We start from the raw sequence: 13,849 nt of genomic DNA on the forward strand, positions 1-13,849 counted from the left end.
AACAGATGTTTTATATGTATTTATGTGATTTAGTGGCATCTACTCAGCACACCTTTTTCTACGATGTCTTTATTTGCACACACACATATGCATATATATGCATAGCCTTTAAATGATTTAAATATAAGTACTAAACCTCCACTGGGGCCATGAGTGTGTTTCTGTCACCCAGTGCCATGCATTGCTCCATATGTGTGTTATGATATCTACTTTATTTATTCTATATGATGAAAGAAGATTTCTACCTCACACATTTAGATTCTATTTCTGACGCTCACATTCTGTCACCTTGAGACTCTTATTCTGACACGTCAGACCGGAAACAGCTGTGTATCTTGTATCTGACTCCACTTCCGGTCGGTGTCCTTCCTCCCCCTCTGCGTCGCTCTCCCCCTCTCTCTTATTCAGATGATGGACACTCAGAAGGTAAGAATCCGATCGATCCATCGATCGATGATCAATGACATCACGTGACCTGTCAGCTGACCCGAGGAAACACGTGGAGTTAGGAGGGAGAGGATTAGCTAGCTGCTAGCTGTTAGCAGCCAAAGTCCTTCTCTCTCTCTCTGGTCGAGTCCGCGTCCCTTTGAATGGGGGATTTACCGATAAGACTCTCTCTCTCTGGCAGAGCGACGCTTCATTTACGCCTCCGCGGCCTCACGAACCACCGAGAGGCTTCCTCTGCAACCAGAGCCTCCTCCTCTGGTAACTCTCCCCCCCCCCCTCTCACCCTCTACCTCCCTCCCTCTCCCGTCCAGTAGCATTGACACTGCAATACTGCAATACTCCTACTACTTCCAGGAAGCATAATGCTACAGGTTCAGCTGATGGTGAAGCTCATGGTGGTGATGATGATGATGATGATGATGGAAGTGATGATGGTGATGATGATGGTAGTGATGATGGTGAAGCTGATGATGGTGAAGCTGATGGTAGTGATGATGATGGTGAAGCTGATGGTGGTGAAGCTGATGGTGCTGATGATGGTGAAGCTGATGATGGTGAAGCTGATGGTAGTGATGATGATGGTGAAGCTGATGGTGCTGATGATGGTGAAGCTGATGATGGTGATGATGATGGTGAAGCTGATGGTGGTGATGATGATGGTGAAGCTGATGATGGTGAAGCTGATGGTGGTGATGATGATGGTGAAGCTGATGGTGGTGATGATGATGGTGAAGCTGATGATGGTGATGATGGTGAAGCTGATGGTGGTGATGATGATGGTGGTGATGATGATGGTGAAGCTGATGGTGCTGATGATGGTGAAGCTGATGATGGTGATGATGGTGAAGCTGATGGTGGTGATGATGGTGAAGCTGATGATGGTGATGATGATGGTGAAGCTGATGGTGGTGATGATGATGGTGAAGCTGATGATGGTGATGATGATGGTGAAGCTGATGGTGGTGATGATGATGGTGAAGCTGATGATGGTGAAGCTGATGGTGGTGATGATGATGGTGAAGCTGATGGTAGTGATGATGATGGTGAAGCTGATGGTGCTGATGATGGTGAAGCTGATGATGGTGATGATGATGGTGAAGCTGATGGTGGTGATGATGATGGTGAAGCTGATGATGGTGAAGCTGATGGTGGTGATGATGATGGTGAAGCTGATGATGGTGATGATGGTGAAGCTGATGATGGTGAAGCTGATGGTGGTGATGATGATGGTGAAGCTGATGGTGCTGATGATGGTGAAGCTGATGATGGTGATGATGGTGAAGCTGATGGTGCTGATGATGGTGAAGCTGATGGTGGTGATGGAAGCGTAGATGATGAAGATGATGGTTCATCCTCAGTGTGCGCTGGAGCTTCATGTGGGTCAGGTGATGCAGGAAGTTGACAGCATGTGATGTGGGTGCAGCAGGAAGTAAGGCACTGTGCAACCACCACATCCCAATCTGAAAAGCCACCATGTGACAAGCTGCTCCACCGTCACCATCTGGATGCAAACGTTTATTTCTGTTTCTCTGTGTGTCAAACAGGAAGCTCTGTGCAGGATCATCAGCACGTTGGCCAATAAGAATGAAGAGCTCCAAAGCTTCCTGGAGGCAGTCGACAACACACTGACCGGACTCCAGGTGAGCAGCTGATTGGCTAAGACGGACTAGAAGGTTGTGCTTGGACAGATCTGAAATAAAACGACCTGTAAACTTTGTACGTCCAAGGAGGAGTCATTAAAAGTGACTGCAGAGCTGGAGGCGGAGCTTGAGCACCTAAGCTCCGCCCTGGAGGAGAAGGGGGCGGAGCTGCGTGATGCCATTAAAGAGGAGAAGCAGAGGAAAGAGGCGGGGCTTCAGGTAAACCTATACTTTTATCACCTTTAAGGACTTTTGTCTGATAAATTGGTGACAGAATCCCTTTTAGTTTGCTGTTGAAGAGTCTTGGTGGTTTGCTTGTTCAGAAGCAGATGGCGGAGGGGGGGGCGGCTCTGCTCTCCTGTGAAGAACTCCTCCAGTTCGCAAATCACACGCTGACCATCACCAACGAAGAAGAATTCCTAAAAGTAGATTGACTTTCCTGTCTATTCCCCAAAATCACCACTAGCTCCTAATTTGGAATTTCATTTAACAATAAAAATTTACCTAATAATCATGTAGTTAAATGTTTCTCTTTTGTTTTTCAGGCTGCGAAACAAATCAAAGAAAGGTTTGTTCACGCTTTAAATACATTATGACGTTTACATCATGACGTTTACATCATGACGTTTACATCATGACGTTTACATTATGACGTTTACATTATGACGTTTACATTATGACGTTTACATCATGACGTTTACATCATGACGTTTACATCATGACGTTTACATTATGACGTTTACATTATGACGTTTACATTATGACGTTTACATCATGACGTTTACATCATGACGTTTACATTATGACGTTTACATTATGACGTTTACATTATGACGTTTACATCATGACGTTTACATTATGACGTTTACATTATGACGTTTACATTATGACGTTACCATCATGACGTTTACATCATGACGTTTACATTATGACGTTTACATTATGACGTTTACATTATGACGTTTACATTATGACGTTTACATTATGACGTTTACATCATGACGTTTACATCATGACGTTTACATTATGACGTTTACATTATGACGTTTACATTATGACGTTTACATTATGACGTTTACATCATGACGTTTACATCATGACGTTTACATTATGACGTTTACATCATGACGTTTACATCATGACGTTTACATTATGACGTTTACATTATGACGTTTACATCATGACGTTTACATTATGACGTTTACATCATGACGTTTACATTATGACGTTTACATTATGACGTTTACATTCTTTGTTCGGCTCTCGTCACATTTTAATTTAATCCAGCGTTAAAACACTTTAAATTAATCAAAGACCTATAAATGAACCCCGCCCCCCTCCCTGCTGCCTCCGTTGCCAGGGTAACCATGGCTCCGGCGTTCCGGCTGACGACTCGTCTGGTGGCGTCGGAGAACATGTCACAATTTAATGTTGACTTCAGCGCGGAGAGGGCGGGGCTTCAACGCCTTCACTTCCTACCAGGTGAGTCGTTGGCTGGATTGGAACCGTCATTTCTTCTCAGGAAGGTTCCTCACTGAGTGATTTAGTGTCTCTAATGCTAAGGAGCCTCAATGCTTACTTCACTTTAAAAGTAACGTAAAAGGTGCTTTGATAAGTCACAACAACCAAAAATACATCAGTGACAGTAACCTGATTTCCTTAATTTTCTAGTTTTTATTTCTATTATTTACATCATTGTTGTTGTTTACAGTACCCAGAGCTCCGGAGATCGACGTCTCCAGTTGTGTTGTCTGTGATAATGACATCACTGTTGCCTGGCAACCGGCCGGTGAGGCTGAGGGCGATGGCGGACAGCGACGCTACGAACTTGAGTACCGCAAAACGAACCGGGACGACTCGCTGAGGGCGGCGGGAGATGCATGCTGGGAAAAAATACTTGACATCAGTGACACACACGTCACCATCTCAGGTGAGAGGTCAACGTTCCCATCAGCCTCAGCGGCGCTTTGTGCTAATCGGCTGAACATTTTAGCTAAAAAAAGAAGAAAAACCTCTATTATAGAAATCAAATGGTTGATTAGAAAAAGTTATTTTTAAAAACATGTTTGTTTCAGGTCTGAAGTTTGAAACTCGCTTTGTTGTCATTCGAGTCCGAGCGAAGAACAAAGCGGCCGCCGGCGAATTCTCCGAGCCCGTTGTCATGGAAACGAGAGGTGATCACAAGAATGAATCCTCGAGTCAACTTTTCATTGGTCTCCAGCACATAAATGACCTTCTTCTTCTTCTTCTTCTCGTATCAGCGTTCAGCTTCGGCTTCGACGCAGCGACGGCTCACGCTGAGCTGAAGGTTCAGGGCGACACTGTGACCTGGGAGCCGCAGGGGGTCAAAGGTCACGACCCCCGGCTGAGGGGAAAAGAGAACAAGAGCAGGTGACATCAATGATGTCGTGTTATTAAAGCTTTGAGCTTTGTCTCCTCTGCTGCTGCGCTTGTGGGTTTTGACCTTTCTGTCCTTCCTCAGTCTCCGTACCGCGTCCTCTCCGACTCGCTCAGGTAGAGACATCGCTGACAGGTTGCCTAGCAACCGCCGCGTCACTTCCTCCATCCGCCATTCCTCACTTCATGCGGCCGATCACTTCAGCGTTTATTTACGTCTCAATAAAATCTTCAGATCTGTTTGTACTTTTTAATTTTGTCACGTTGTTTAACTGAGTATTTTTTTGTGTTTTTGTTATTTAGTTATTTTTTCAAACAGGTTCAACGTGTAGAAATTTTAGTTGAATGGTTAAAGAAATGTATGACATGACTTTAAATACTTAATTTTCATTACGGCAAAGTAATTCTATTTATTACAATATTACATCATATCTAATCAATTTAACGTTTTGTGTTGTTTTACTCACATTTCTTCATCTTCTCTCTGCTGCATCATCGCTGTGCTACGACCTCATTGGCTGCTTCCACCCGATTTCCAACTTTTATTATCTCGGAGGCTCGAGGTCGTTTCCACTTCTAACTTCCTGTGTTTTATTTTGTTAGCAGCCGCAGCGCCACGCCGTCGCCCAATAAGAACGCAGGAAGCCGAGCAGGACGCGACCGATTCGCCGGAGAATCGTACACAGTGCTGGGTACTTCACGGTGTACTTCTACACCCGCTAACCCCATCACTGCATCACCCATCACGTGCTCTCTCCAGTTTCCCTGTTTACTAAAAGTGTTTTTGTTTTGCTTCCTCCTTTCTTTCTTTTTTGCGTTGTGTGTCTTTAACACTTTTAAAGTCCTTGAGTACTTCAAAAAGCAAAGTATTATATTAATATTACACTAATACCTCATACCAATACCAAAGCTAATACACATTGTACATTTAAAGCAAGTAAGTAAGAGTAAGTTCTAGTTCAAAACGATTTTTAATTCTTGTCATTAAACACAAAAATATTACACTATAACACACATTTTTATCAGATGTTATTTTGTTACTATATTAATTATTCTTGCTGGTTTTATTTTGAAAGTCAAGGCCTTAGTTTCAGTGTTTTTTGCTTTGTTCTTGAAGTTTCTTTGTAGTTTTATTTTCACATACACAACAAAGTCAAATATTATCAGATCTAAATGTCAGACTTTTATTTTGAAGGTTGGAACAGATTGTTGTCTTTTCCCTTCTTGTTTTTATTTAATAAATATTTAATCAGATATTTTATTCTGCCTTTGAAATCAAATGAACTTTTAATGTCTCCCAGGTGACAAGGAGATGGCCGGCGGGTGTCATTACTGGGAGCTCCGCCCCCTCGCCGACTGGAAGTCCTTCAGTGTAGGCGTGGCCTATCGTGCCAGCCTGGGCCGCTTTGACCAACTGGGGAAGAGCTCGGGCTCGTGGTGCCTCCACGCCAGCCAATGGCTGCAGAGCTCGCTGGCAGCGAAGCACAACAACAAGGCCAAGGCGCTCGATTGGCCGCTGCCTCAGCGAATCGGAGTCTACTGCGACTACGACAACGGTACCGACCCAAACCTTCGGCGCCGAGCGGCCGTCGCGTCGACTGCTTCCTGCTTGTTAAGCTCCTCCTCTTTGCGTCTCAGGTGACCTGTCGTTCATCGACGCGGAGCGACGGCGCCTCCTCCACTCCTTCAAAACAAAGTTCAGCCAACCGCTGCTTCCTGCCTTCACAGTGAGTACTAGTACATCAACCCTGCTTTACAGTGAGTACTAGTACATCACACTGCAGTACTAGTACATCCACCCTGCTTTACAGTGAGTACTAGTACATCAACCCTGCTTCACAGTGAGTACTAGTACATCACACTGCAGTACTAGTACATCAACCCTGCTTTACAGTGAGTACTAGTACACCACATCAAAGTACTAGTACATCAACCCTGCTTTACAGTGAGTACTAGTACACCACATCAAAGTACTAGTACATCAACCCTGCTTTACAGTGAGTACTAGTACACCACATCAAAGTACTAGTACATCAACCCTGCTTCACAGTGAGTACTAGTACATCAACCCTGCTTCACAGTGAGTACTAGTACATCACACTGCAGTACTAGTACATCAACCCTGCTTCACAGTGAGTACTAGTACACCACACCGTAGTACTAGTACACCCCACCGTAGTACTAGTACATCAACCCTGCTTTACAGTGAGTACTAGTACATCACATCATAGTACTAGTACATCAACCCTGCTTTACAGTGAGTACTAGTACATCACACCGTAGTACTAGTACATCAACCCTGCTTCACAGTGAATATTAGTACATCACACCGTAGTACTAGTACATCACCTGCCTTCACAGTGAGTACTATATCACACTCATTGTGTTGCTGTACTTACTGCCGTTAAACTGTGTTGCAGGTTTGGTGCGGTGGTATCACCATAGCAACAGGCCTGCAGGTGCCAAGCTTCATGGGTAATTTCCTTTCGACCAATCAGAGCCTCAGCAACCTGTCGCAGTAGATTGACTTCCTCACCTGCTTTCATTTAGTTTTTGATAATTATCATTAATTTATTAATTTTATACATTTGTATTTATTCATTTTAAATTATAATATATATGTGCATTTATTTATCAAATATGAACTGGAATTATAAAATAAATGTGACATTTTAAGATCTTTACTATATAAGATATTTTGATTATGGTTGTCTGCTCTGTTTTGACAGTTTGGACCTCAAGCATCATTTTATTTCTGTGTGCTTTTACTTTGAAGATGTGTTAATATTGTCTGTTTCCTCTGGCTTTTATTTTGACTGATTTTTTGAAACAGGAAAGCAGGATCAGAATTGCTGCTGTTTGCAAATAGTTTATTCCCCGGGAAAATAAAGATTTATTCAAACTTTAAATGTCAGAAAGGAGACAGCAAAGACTTAAGCGGCTTCCAGTAACGTGTTTTTAAATTTCAGAATCATTTTAAAGATCAGACAGCCATCAGAAAGAAAGGCCTATTTCCATTAGCTTTTATTTTGAAGGTTGTAACAACAAGCTGTGGATTATTATTATTATTGATAAGGAAGCTATCTGTTGAGTTTGTGTGAAATACTTTTATGAAATACTTGAATAGATTTTGTGTTGTGCATTCCTACTGGATTTTATTTTGACGGTAATAATAGAACTTTTACCGGCACTTTGACCAAATGACTGACTTTTATTTTGAAAATACATTTTCAAATTGCACTTTTTTAGATTTTGCCCACAATCAGGGTGGAATTTGTTTTCCATCAATAAGAAGAAATGTTGATATCGTACCTGGAATTAAAGCTTATACTGAAAATATTTATTGAATCATAAACTATTCAAATCGTCTGTTTGAAATGTTTTGTATCAAACATTTTGTCGAACTGTGAAAAAATAAAAGTTTACACCTGTGGAGAATTGTGTCCGAAATTCACCTTGACTTTTTCCCCAAAACAACGTCATGCTGCGCTTAATAAATAGGGAGGCTTTTAATTTGAAAAACCAAACAGGAAGTGTAAGATAGAAAGTTAATAAGGGAGAAGGGAGGAGAGAAGGAGGCAAAGTAGATGAGAAGGTACCTGATTGAGGTAAGAAGGAAGACAAGGAGGAGGTGAATGTATTATTAGTTTTTCTATTGTTTTCATTTAAATTATTCAAATTAATATTAAACCTTTAATTTTGGTCATAGAAAAAATAATCACAAAAGAGATTGAGACAGTTTGAAATAAAACAACTTCTTGTGTAAAATAGACGATTAACAAACAAAAAACACATTTAAATGAGAGACGGGAGGGGGGGGGGGCGTCTCCACGGCAACAGAACAACAGAACCTGAGAGGAAGAGGAGAGAAGGAACGTTAAGGATCAGCAGGTGAGGGATGAACACCTTTCTTTCCACCATCTTTTTGACAGTAAATGTAATTATTTTTTAACTATAAAAGCTCAATGACGTGTATTGATTCATTTGTTTTAAATGTTTGAATGCAGCAGTATCAGGTCTCCTTTAAGAAAACCATTAACAAACAATAATGACATTTTAGTCTGTATATATTTACCAGGTATTTATTACTTCTGTTATTTAATCAGTTAACTTGTTTCTTTAAATCAACTGTCTGAACAACGTTTTTAATTAGTATAAATCCTCATAAGTAGCGATGGCCTGTTTCCGTGGCAACTGGGATGAATTTTACGGGGAAGTCCTCCTATTGGACGAGAGGAAGATGACACTGGGGGCTGAGCAGGGCTTTAAGGTGAGAGAAAACTTCCTGTTTTCACTTCTTTTCTTTTCACTTTTCTTTTATTTCTTCTCATTTATTTTCTGATGAAGAAAAATCATTTTTTTCCTCCTCAGAAATCTTCCAAGGCGGCGGCCATCTTGAACCAGGTGTTCTCCCACCTGGACGTCCGTGACGTGGAGTTCTTTGGTTTGAGGTTCTGTGACAGAGAGCAGCAGACGGTGGGAGGAGTTTCCTCTGAGTAAACACCTTGTTTCAGAGAGTCATCTGCTGATCATTTTAGGCTAAAAACTACCACTAACAGTGCAAACCTCTCTGTGAGCTTTATTTTGAAGGGCTCGGGTGCAATTTGAACAATCTGTGACGTTTGCTTGTGGATAATTGAGCTGTGTTTGTGCTTCTAACAGCACTGGTTGGATCCTTTAAAAACTCTCAAACAGCATCGAGACCTCGGTGAGTTTCCCTCAAACTAAAAAACTATTAAAGGAAATCCATCCATGTTTGTGTCGAGCTGCAAACACAAATATTGATTTGTTTCTCGTTCTTATTGTTTCGTCACAGTCGGTCCGCCGTTCATTTTCTACTTTGGTGTCAAGTTTTATGTCCCAGATGCTTCGAGGCTGAAGGAGGAAAACACCCGGTTATTCCAACGTTTCATTAAGCTATTATTTCATCCGTTTGATTATTATCATTATTGTTATTTGTATTATTATTATTATTATCAGACTGAAAGCAGGGAGTATAACTTTGTGTCGCGTGTCTCCAGGTATCAGTTCTACCTGCAGGTGCGTCAGGACGTGCGTCAGGGCCGGCTGCCGTGCCCCCCCCCCCTGAGACCCCGGCTCTCGGCCCTGATGCTGCAGGGTGAGCACCAGCTGACCTTTATTTCACTAAACCACAACCAAAACACTCCTCCTCTCCTTTGCCTCAGCGGAGCGAGGAGACCGAAAGGAGGCGGAGCCTGAAGAGTCAGAGGAGAACCAGGAAGTACAACACATCTACAAGTCCCTCAGGTAGACAGGAAATTATTACCTTTCAAAGTAAAACAGAAGCTGCATCATCTCTAGTGACCACCAGGGGGCGACTCCTCTCCTACACCACTCATGCATAGAAGGTCGCGGGGGGGCGGGACTCACTGGGACGACTGGTCTCCAGCATCACAGACACACAACCGCCCCTCCCACACGTCACCTTTAACCCTCAGACAAGTCAATGTAGTTGTATGTAGTTTGAGTGGCAGATTAGACATTCACTCATTCATTGGTCCCCCCCTACTTTTTGACTATTGATCCCTACGTTTGGAGTAAAATGCTCCTGTCTGTCCCTTTGTGTGTCCTCTGTCCAGCGGCGTCTCTCGTCCTCAGGCCCAGCGTCTCCTTCTGTCTCTCTGCAGCTCTCTGCAGATGTTCGGAGCCTCGCTCTTCGCCGCCTACGTAAGAAAACCGATCACTGATCAATAAAGGCTCCGCTCTCTCCTGCTTTCAGTCGAATGGTTTGTATGAAACTTCTTCAGTTCTTTATTCTCTCTCCAGGAGATGAATCAGGAGATTTATAGAATTTGATGTTGCTAATAAAAATATGTCTTTAAAGAATTTTAAAGTCACTGATCATGAGGAACTGAAACATACATCAGGGTTCAGAGGAATGTGAGAACCTGGCAGGGTCCGTGTGTGTGTTTCTATCTGAGAGATGAAGACATGGCTCTTATCAAATAAACCAATAAAAAACTGCTCCTCAGGGTGAAAACCAGGCGGAGTACTTCCTGGGTCCGACCACAGTGGGCGTCGTCATCTACAGGAACAAAGAGCTGGTGGGGAAATATTACTGGTAGGAGTGAGACCTCCTCAAACATCTTTGTTGATCTGCTGACTCCAAACATTGAGTCTGTTCTTTCTGTTCAGAGTGAGACCTCCTCATGTGACGTTGACTCTTCTCGTTTAAGGCAGAGAATCAAAAAACTTCACTTTAAAAACAAAACATTTGAGCTGAGAATCGTTGTACAAAATGTGAGTTCTAATGCTAATGCTAAAAATGAGAAGATTAAAGGAAGTCTCTAAAATAGAAGGAAATCATTTTGTGTGTGTGTGTGTGTGTGTGTGTGGTTGTGTGTGTGTGTGTGTCTGAGAAAAATGACTTCGCCCACAAATAGATACATTCATAATATTATTATTATTATTAAACAACAAACAAATTTTTTAAATGAAATTAAAAATCTAATTTGTGTGTAATCACAATGGTGGTAAACTTGAGGCCATATTATTTATTTTGCTTTATTAAATGAGTTATATTCTTATTATTTTGGACCACTATTTGAATCTGTATCTAATAATGAGTCTATTTGTGTATTTGTGTGTGTGTGTGTGTGTAGGAAGCAGCTGATGGAGCCTGACGGTTTGATTGACAGACAAACGGAGGAAATACCTTATAAGGACGTGAGGTGAGGAAGGAGGTGCAGAGGGAGGAAAGGAGGAAAGCGAAGAAGGGATTGAGGAAACTTTTTTTGTGCCTCGCAGGGTTTTGGGTGAGCCAATCAGAATGCAACGTTGCCCCAGAGGGCGGGTACATCGTCGCTGGGCGTCGGCTTCAAACCTCCAGTAGGTTCCAATCAAGTGTCGCCCTCAGTGATGTAATCCATCACCTGTCCTCAGGTGAGCTGCTGCTTGTCGCTTTGTTTCAATTTTTCTTCAATTTTTCTTCTTTTTTTAGTCCCAAGATGGACCTGGTTCCTCCTCTTCCCGTTACCAAGGCAACTGCAACGTACCCACAGGTCGCCGAGGCCGGCGTTGACCTTTTCTCTCGACTGACGTAGAGAAGCAAACGGCTAGCAGCTAGCGACCGCAGGCGACACACCTGTCACTCAGAGAGGCCACGCCCCTCCATGACTGACTTCCAGCCTTCGTACATTTGAAATTGTTGAGTTCTGATGAAATTCTAGCTGCATATAAACTAAATAAAGTGTTTTCTGATGATGAGTACGAGTGGAATCATGCAGAACAGGGCTTCTCACCGCCGCCACACTCATGAAGAGCTTGTTGTTGATTCATATTCCGTGTGTTTGGGGGCGGGGCACCAGCAGAGGGCGCTGCTCTCTCAGGGTCAGATTCAGGTCTGCGTTGCCATGCCAACGTAAACATGTTCACAGGTCCAAAGGAGAAGCAGACGGTAAAACAACACACATGCAAGAATGTCCCCTTGTTGGGGACAACAATGTCCTGCGGAGGACGAATCCAAAGTGCTCTGCATGTGGGGCGGAGGGGAGATGAAGAACTGGGTGATGAAGAGGAGGAGGAGGCTCACTGATGTGTTTTTAATGGAGGTGTTTGGGCTCAGAGGAAGAAATTACATCAGGAAACCTTCTCTGAATGTGTTAATAGAAGACACCACAAGGGCTTCAGGCCAAACCGCGACCCCCCGACCCCCCACCCCCCCGCTCCTTGTTTACAGATGTGCACGTGACTGCGGCTCCGCTTCACATCAGTGTTTTTTTATGTCCTCGCGCTTCCAGGAGCAAACAGACTGAGCCGAGTCGGCCTCCATCGCAGGGTGGTGTTTGTAAGGGGGAGGGGGGGTTGATGGGGGAGGGGGGGTGTAGACATTGGAGGTTTCCGTGAGAAAAAACACAAACATTTATTTAATTGACTGCACAACCACGTCCCGACTGTGTGTGCATGTGTGTGTGTGTGTGGTTGAGGTTTGTTTCAGGCCAAATAAAGACGCCCATGTAAACTCCACATTCTTCAGCTTGTGGTGCGTCTCAAAGTCCCTCCTACAGAGGGAGGGGGCTGCACATGTGTGTGTGTGTGTGTGTGCATGTGTGTGTGTGTGTGTGCACGTGCTACTGAAACACTCGCCTCACGGTTGTGAAACGTCTCTCAATTTGACTAAAAGTGGTGAAAGTGCCACAAAGTATTTAACTTTATTCTCTAGAGGAACATTCACCGCAGACACAAATTTGCATTAAATGGATTTTGTGACTGAGCTCACCATGCGTCACCGTGGCAGGTTAGTCCTGATCCACTATGTGAACCAGGTTAGTCCTGATCCACTATGTGAACCAGGTTAGTCCTGATCCACTATGTGAACCAGGTTAGTCCTGATCCACTATGTGAACCAGGTTCAGGTTAGTCCTGATCCTCTATGTGAACCAGGCTCAGGTTAGTCCTGATCCACTATGTGAACCAGGTTAGTCCTGATCCACTATGTGAACCAGGTTCAGGTTAGTCCTGATCCTCTATGTGAACCAGGTTCAGGTTAGTCCTGATCCTCTATGTGAACCAGGTTAGTCCTGATCCTCTATGTGAACCAGGCTCAGGTTAGTCCTGATCCACTATGTGAACCAGGTTCAGGTTAGTCCTGATCCTCTATGTGAACCAGGTTAGTCCTGATCCACTATGTGAACCAGGTTCAGGTTAGTCCTGATCCTCTATGTGAACCAGGTTCAGGTTAGTCCTGATCCTCTATGTGAACCAGGCTCAGGTTAGTCCTGATCCACTATGTGAACCAGGTTCAGGTTAGTCCTGATCCTCTATGTGAACCAGGTTCAGGTTAGTCCTGATCCTCTATGTGAACCAGGTTCAGGTTAGTCCTGATCCTCTATGTGAACCAGGTTCAGGTTAGTCCTGATCCTCTATGTGAACCAGGCTCAGGTTAGTCCTGATCCACTATGTGAACCAGGTTCAGGTTAGTCCTGATCCTCTATGTGAACCAGGTTCAGGTTAGTCCTGATCCTCTATGTGAACCAGGTTCAGGTTAGTCCTGATCCTCTATGTGAACCAGGCTCAGGTTAGTCCTGATCCACTATGTGAACCAGGCTCAGGTTAGTCCTGATCCACTATGTGAACCAGGTTCAGGTTAGTCCTGATCCTCTATGTGAACCAGGTTCAGGTTAGTCCTGATCCACTATGTGAACCAGGTTCAGGTTAGTCCTGATCCTCTATGTGAACCAGGTTCAGGTTAGTCCTGATCCACTATGTGAACCAGGTTCAGGTTAGTCCTGATCCTCTATGTGAACCAGGCTCAGGTTAGTCCTGATCCACTATGTGAACCAGGCTCAGGTTGGTCCTGATCCTCTATGTACTTCCTTCTCTTGGAACATCCAGCTTGTGGGATT

The 13,849-nt window shown here is 43.6% G+C and overlaps 2 protein-coding genes across 3 annotated transcripts; both read left to right on the forward strand.

The window, feature by feature from the left end:
- The first annotated feature begins 316 nt into the window (after positions 1 to 316).
- On the forward strand, positions 317 to 7,922 carry fsd1l (fibronectin type III and SPRY domain containing 1-like). Of its 2 annotated transcripts, none has more exons than XM_062558900.1 (13): positions 317 to 426; positions 1,992 to 2,087; positions 2,175 to 2,306; positions 2,411 to 2,512; positions 2,633 to 2,655; positions 3,448 to 3,569; positions 3,799 to 4,017; positions 4,163 to 4,261; positions 4,349 to 4,478; positions 5,088 to 5,176; positions 5,786 to 6,040; positions 6,123 to 6,211; positions 6,905 to 7,922. In XM_062558900.1, exons 1-13 carry the CDS (start codon positions 409 to 411, stop codon positions 7,004 to 7,006), a joined length of 1,476 nt encoding a protein of 491 aa, XP_062414884.1. In that variant the 5' UTR covers positions 317 to 408; the 3' UTR covers positions 7,007 to 7,922. The 2 variants fall into 2 exon arrangements, with proteins under 2 accessions (XP_062414884.1, XP_062414885.1); XM_062558901.1 differs by having other exon boundaries at positions 5,091 to 5,176.
- A 131-nt stretch (positions 7,923 to 8,053) lies between these two features.
- LOC119226184 (band 4.1-like protein 4A) lies at positions 8,054 to 11,675 on the forward strand. The gene is made up of 11 exons (XM_062559003.1): positions 8,054 to 8,754; positions 8,856 to 8,960; positions 9,147 to 9,192; positions 9,301 to 9,603; positions 9,671 to 9,752; positions 10,085 to 10,172; positions 10,478 to 10,566; positions 10,682 to 10,788; positions 10,990 to 11,176; positions 11,253 to 11,333; positions 11,446 to 11,675. The coding sequence occupies exons 1-11, from the start codon at positions 8,659 to 8,661 to the stop codon at positions 11,546 to 11,548; spliced, it is 1,287 nt and encodes a 428-aa protein (XP_062414987.1). The 5' UTR covers positions 8,054 to 8,658; the 3' UTR covers positions 11,549 to 11,675.
- Positions 11,676 to 13,849: the final 2,174 nt, after the last annotated feature.

This window comes from Pungitius pungitius, chromosome 18 (genome assembly GCF_949316345.1).
Source record: "Pungitius pungitius chromosome 18, fPunPun2.1, whole genome shotgun sequence".
NCBI classification, from domain to species: domain Eukaryota; kingdom Metazoa; phylum Chordata; class Actinopteri; order Perciformes; family Gasterosteidae; genus Pungitius; species Pungitius pungitius.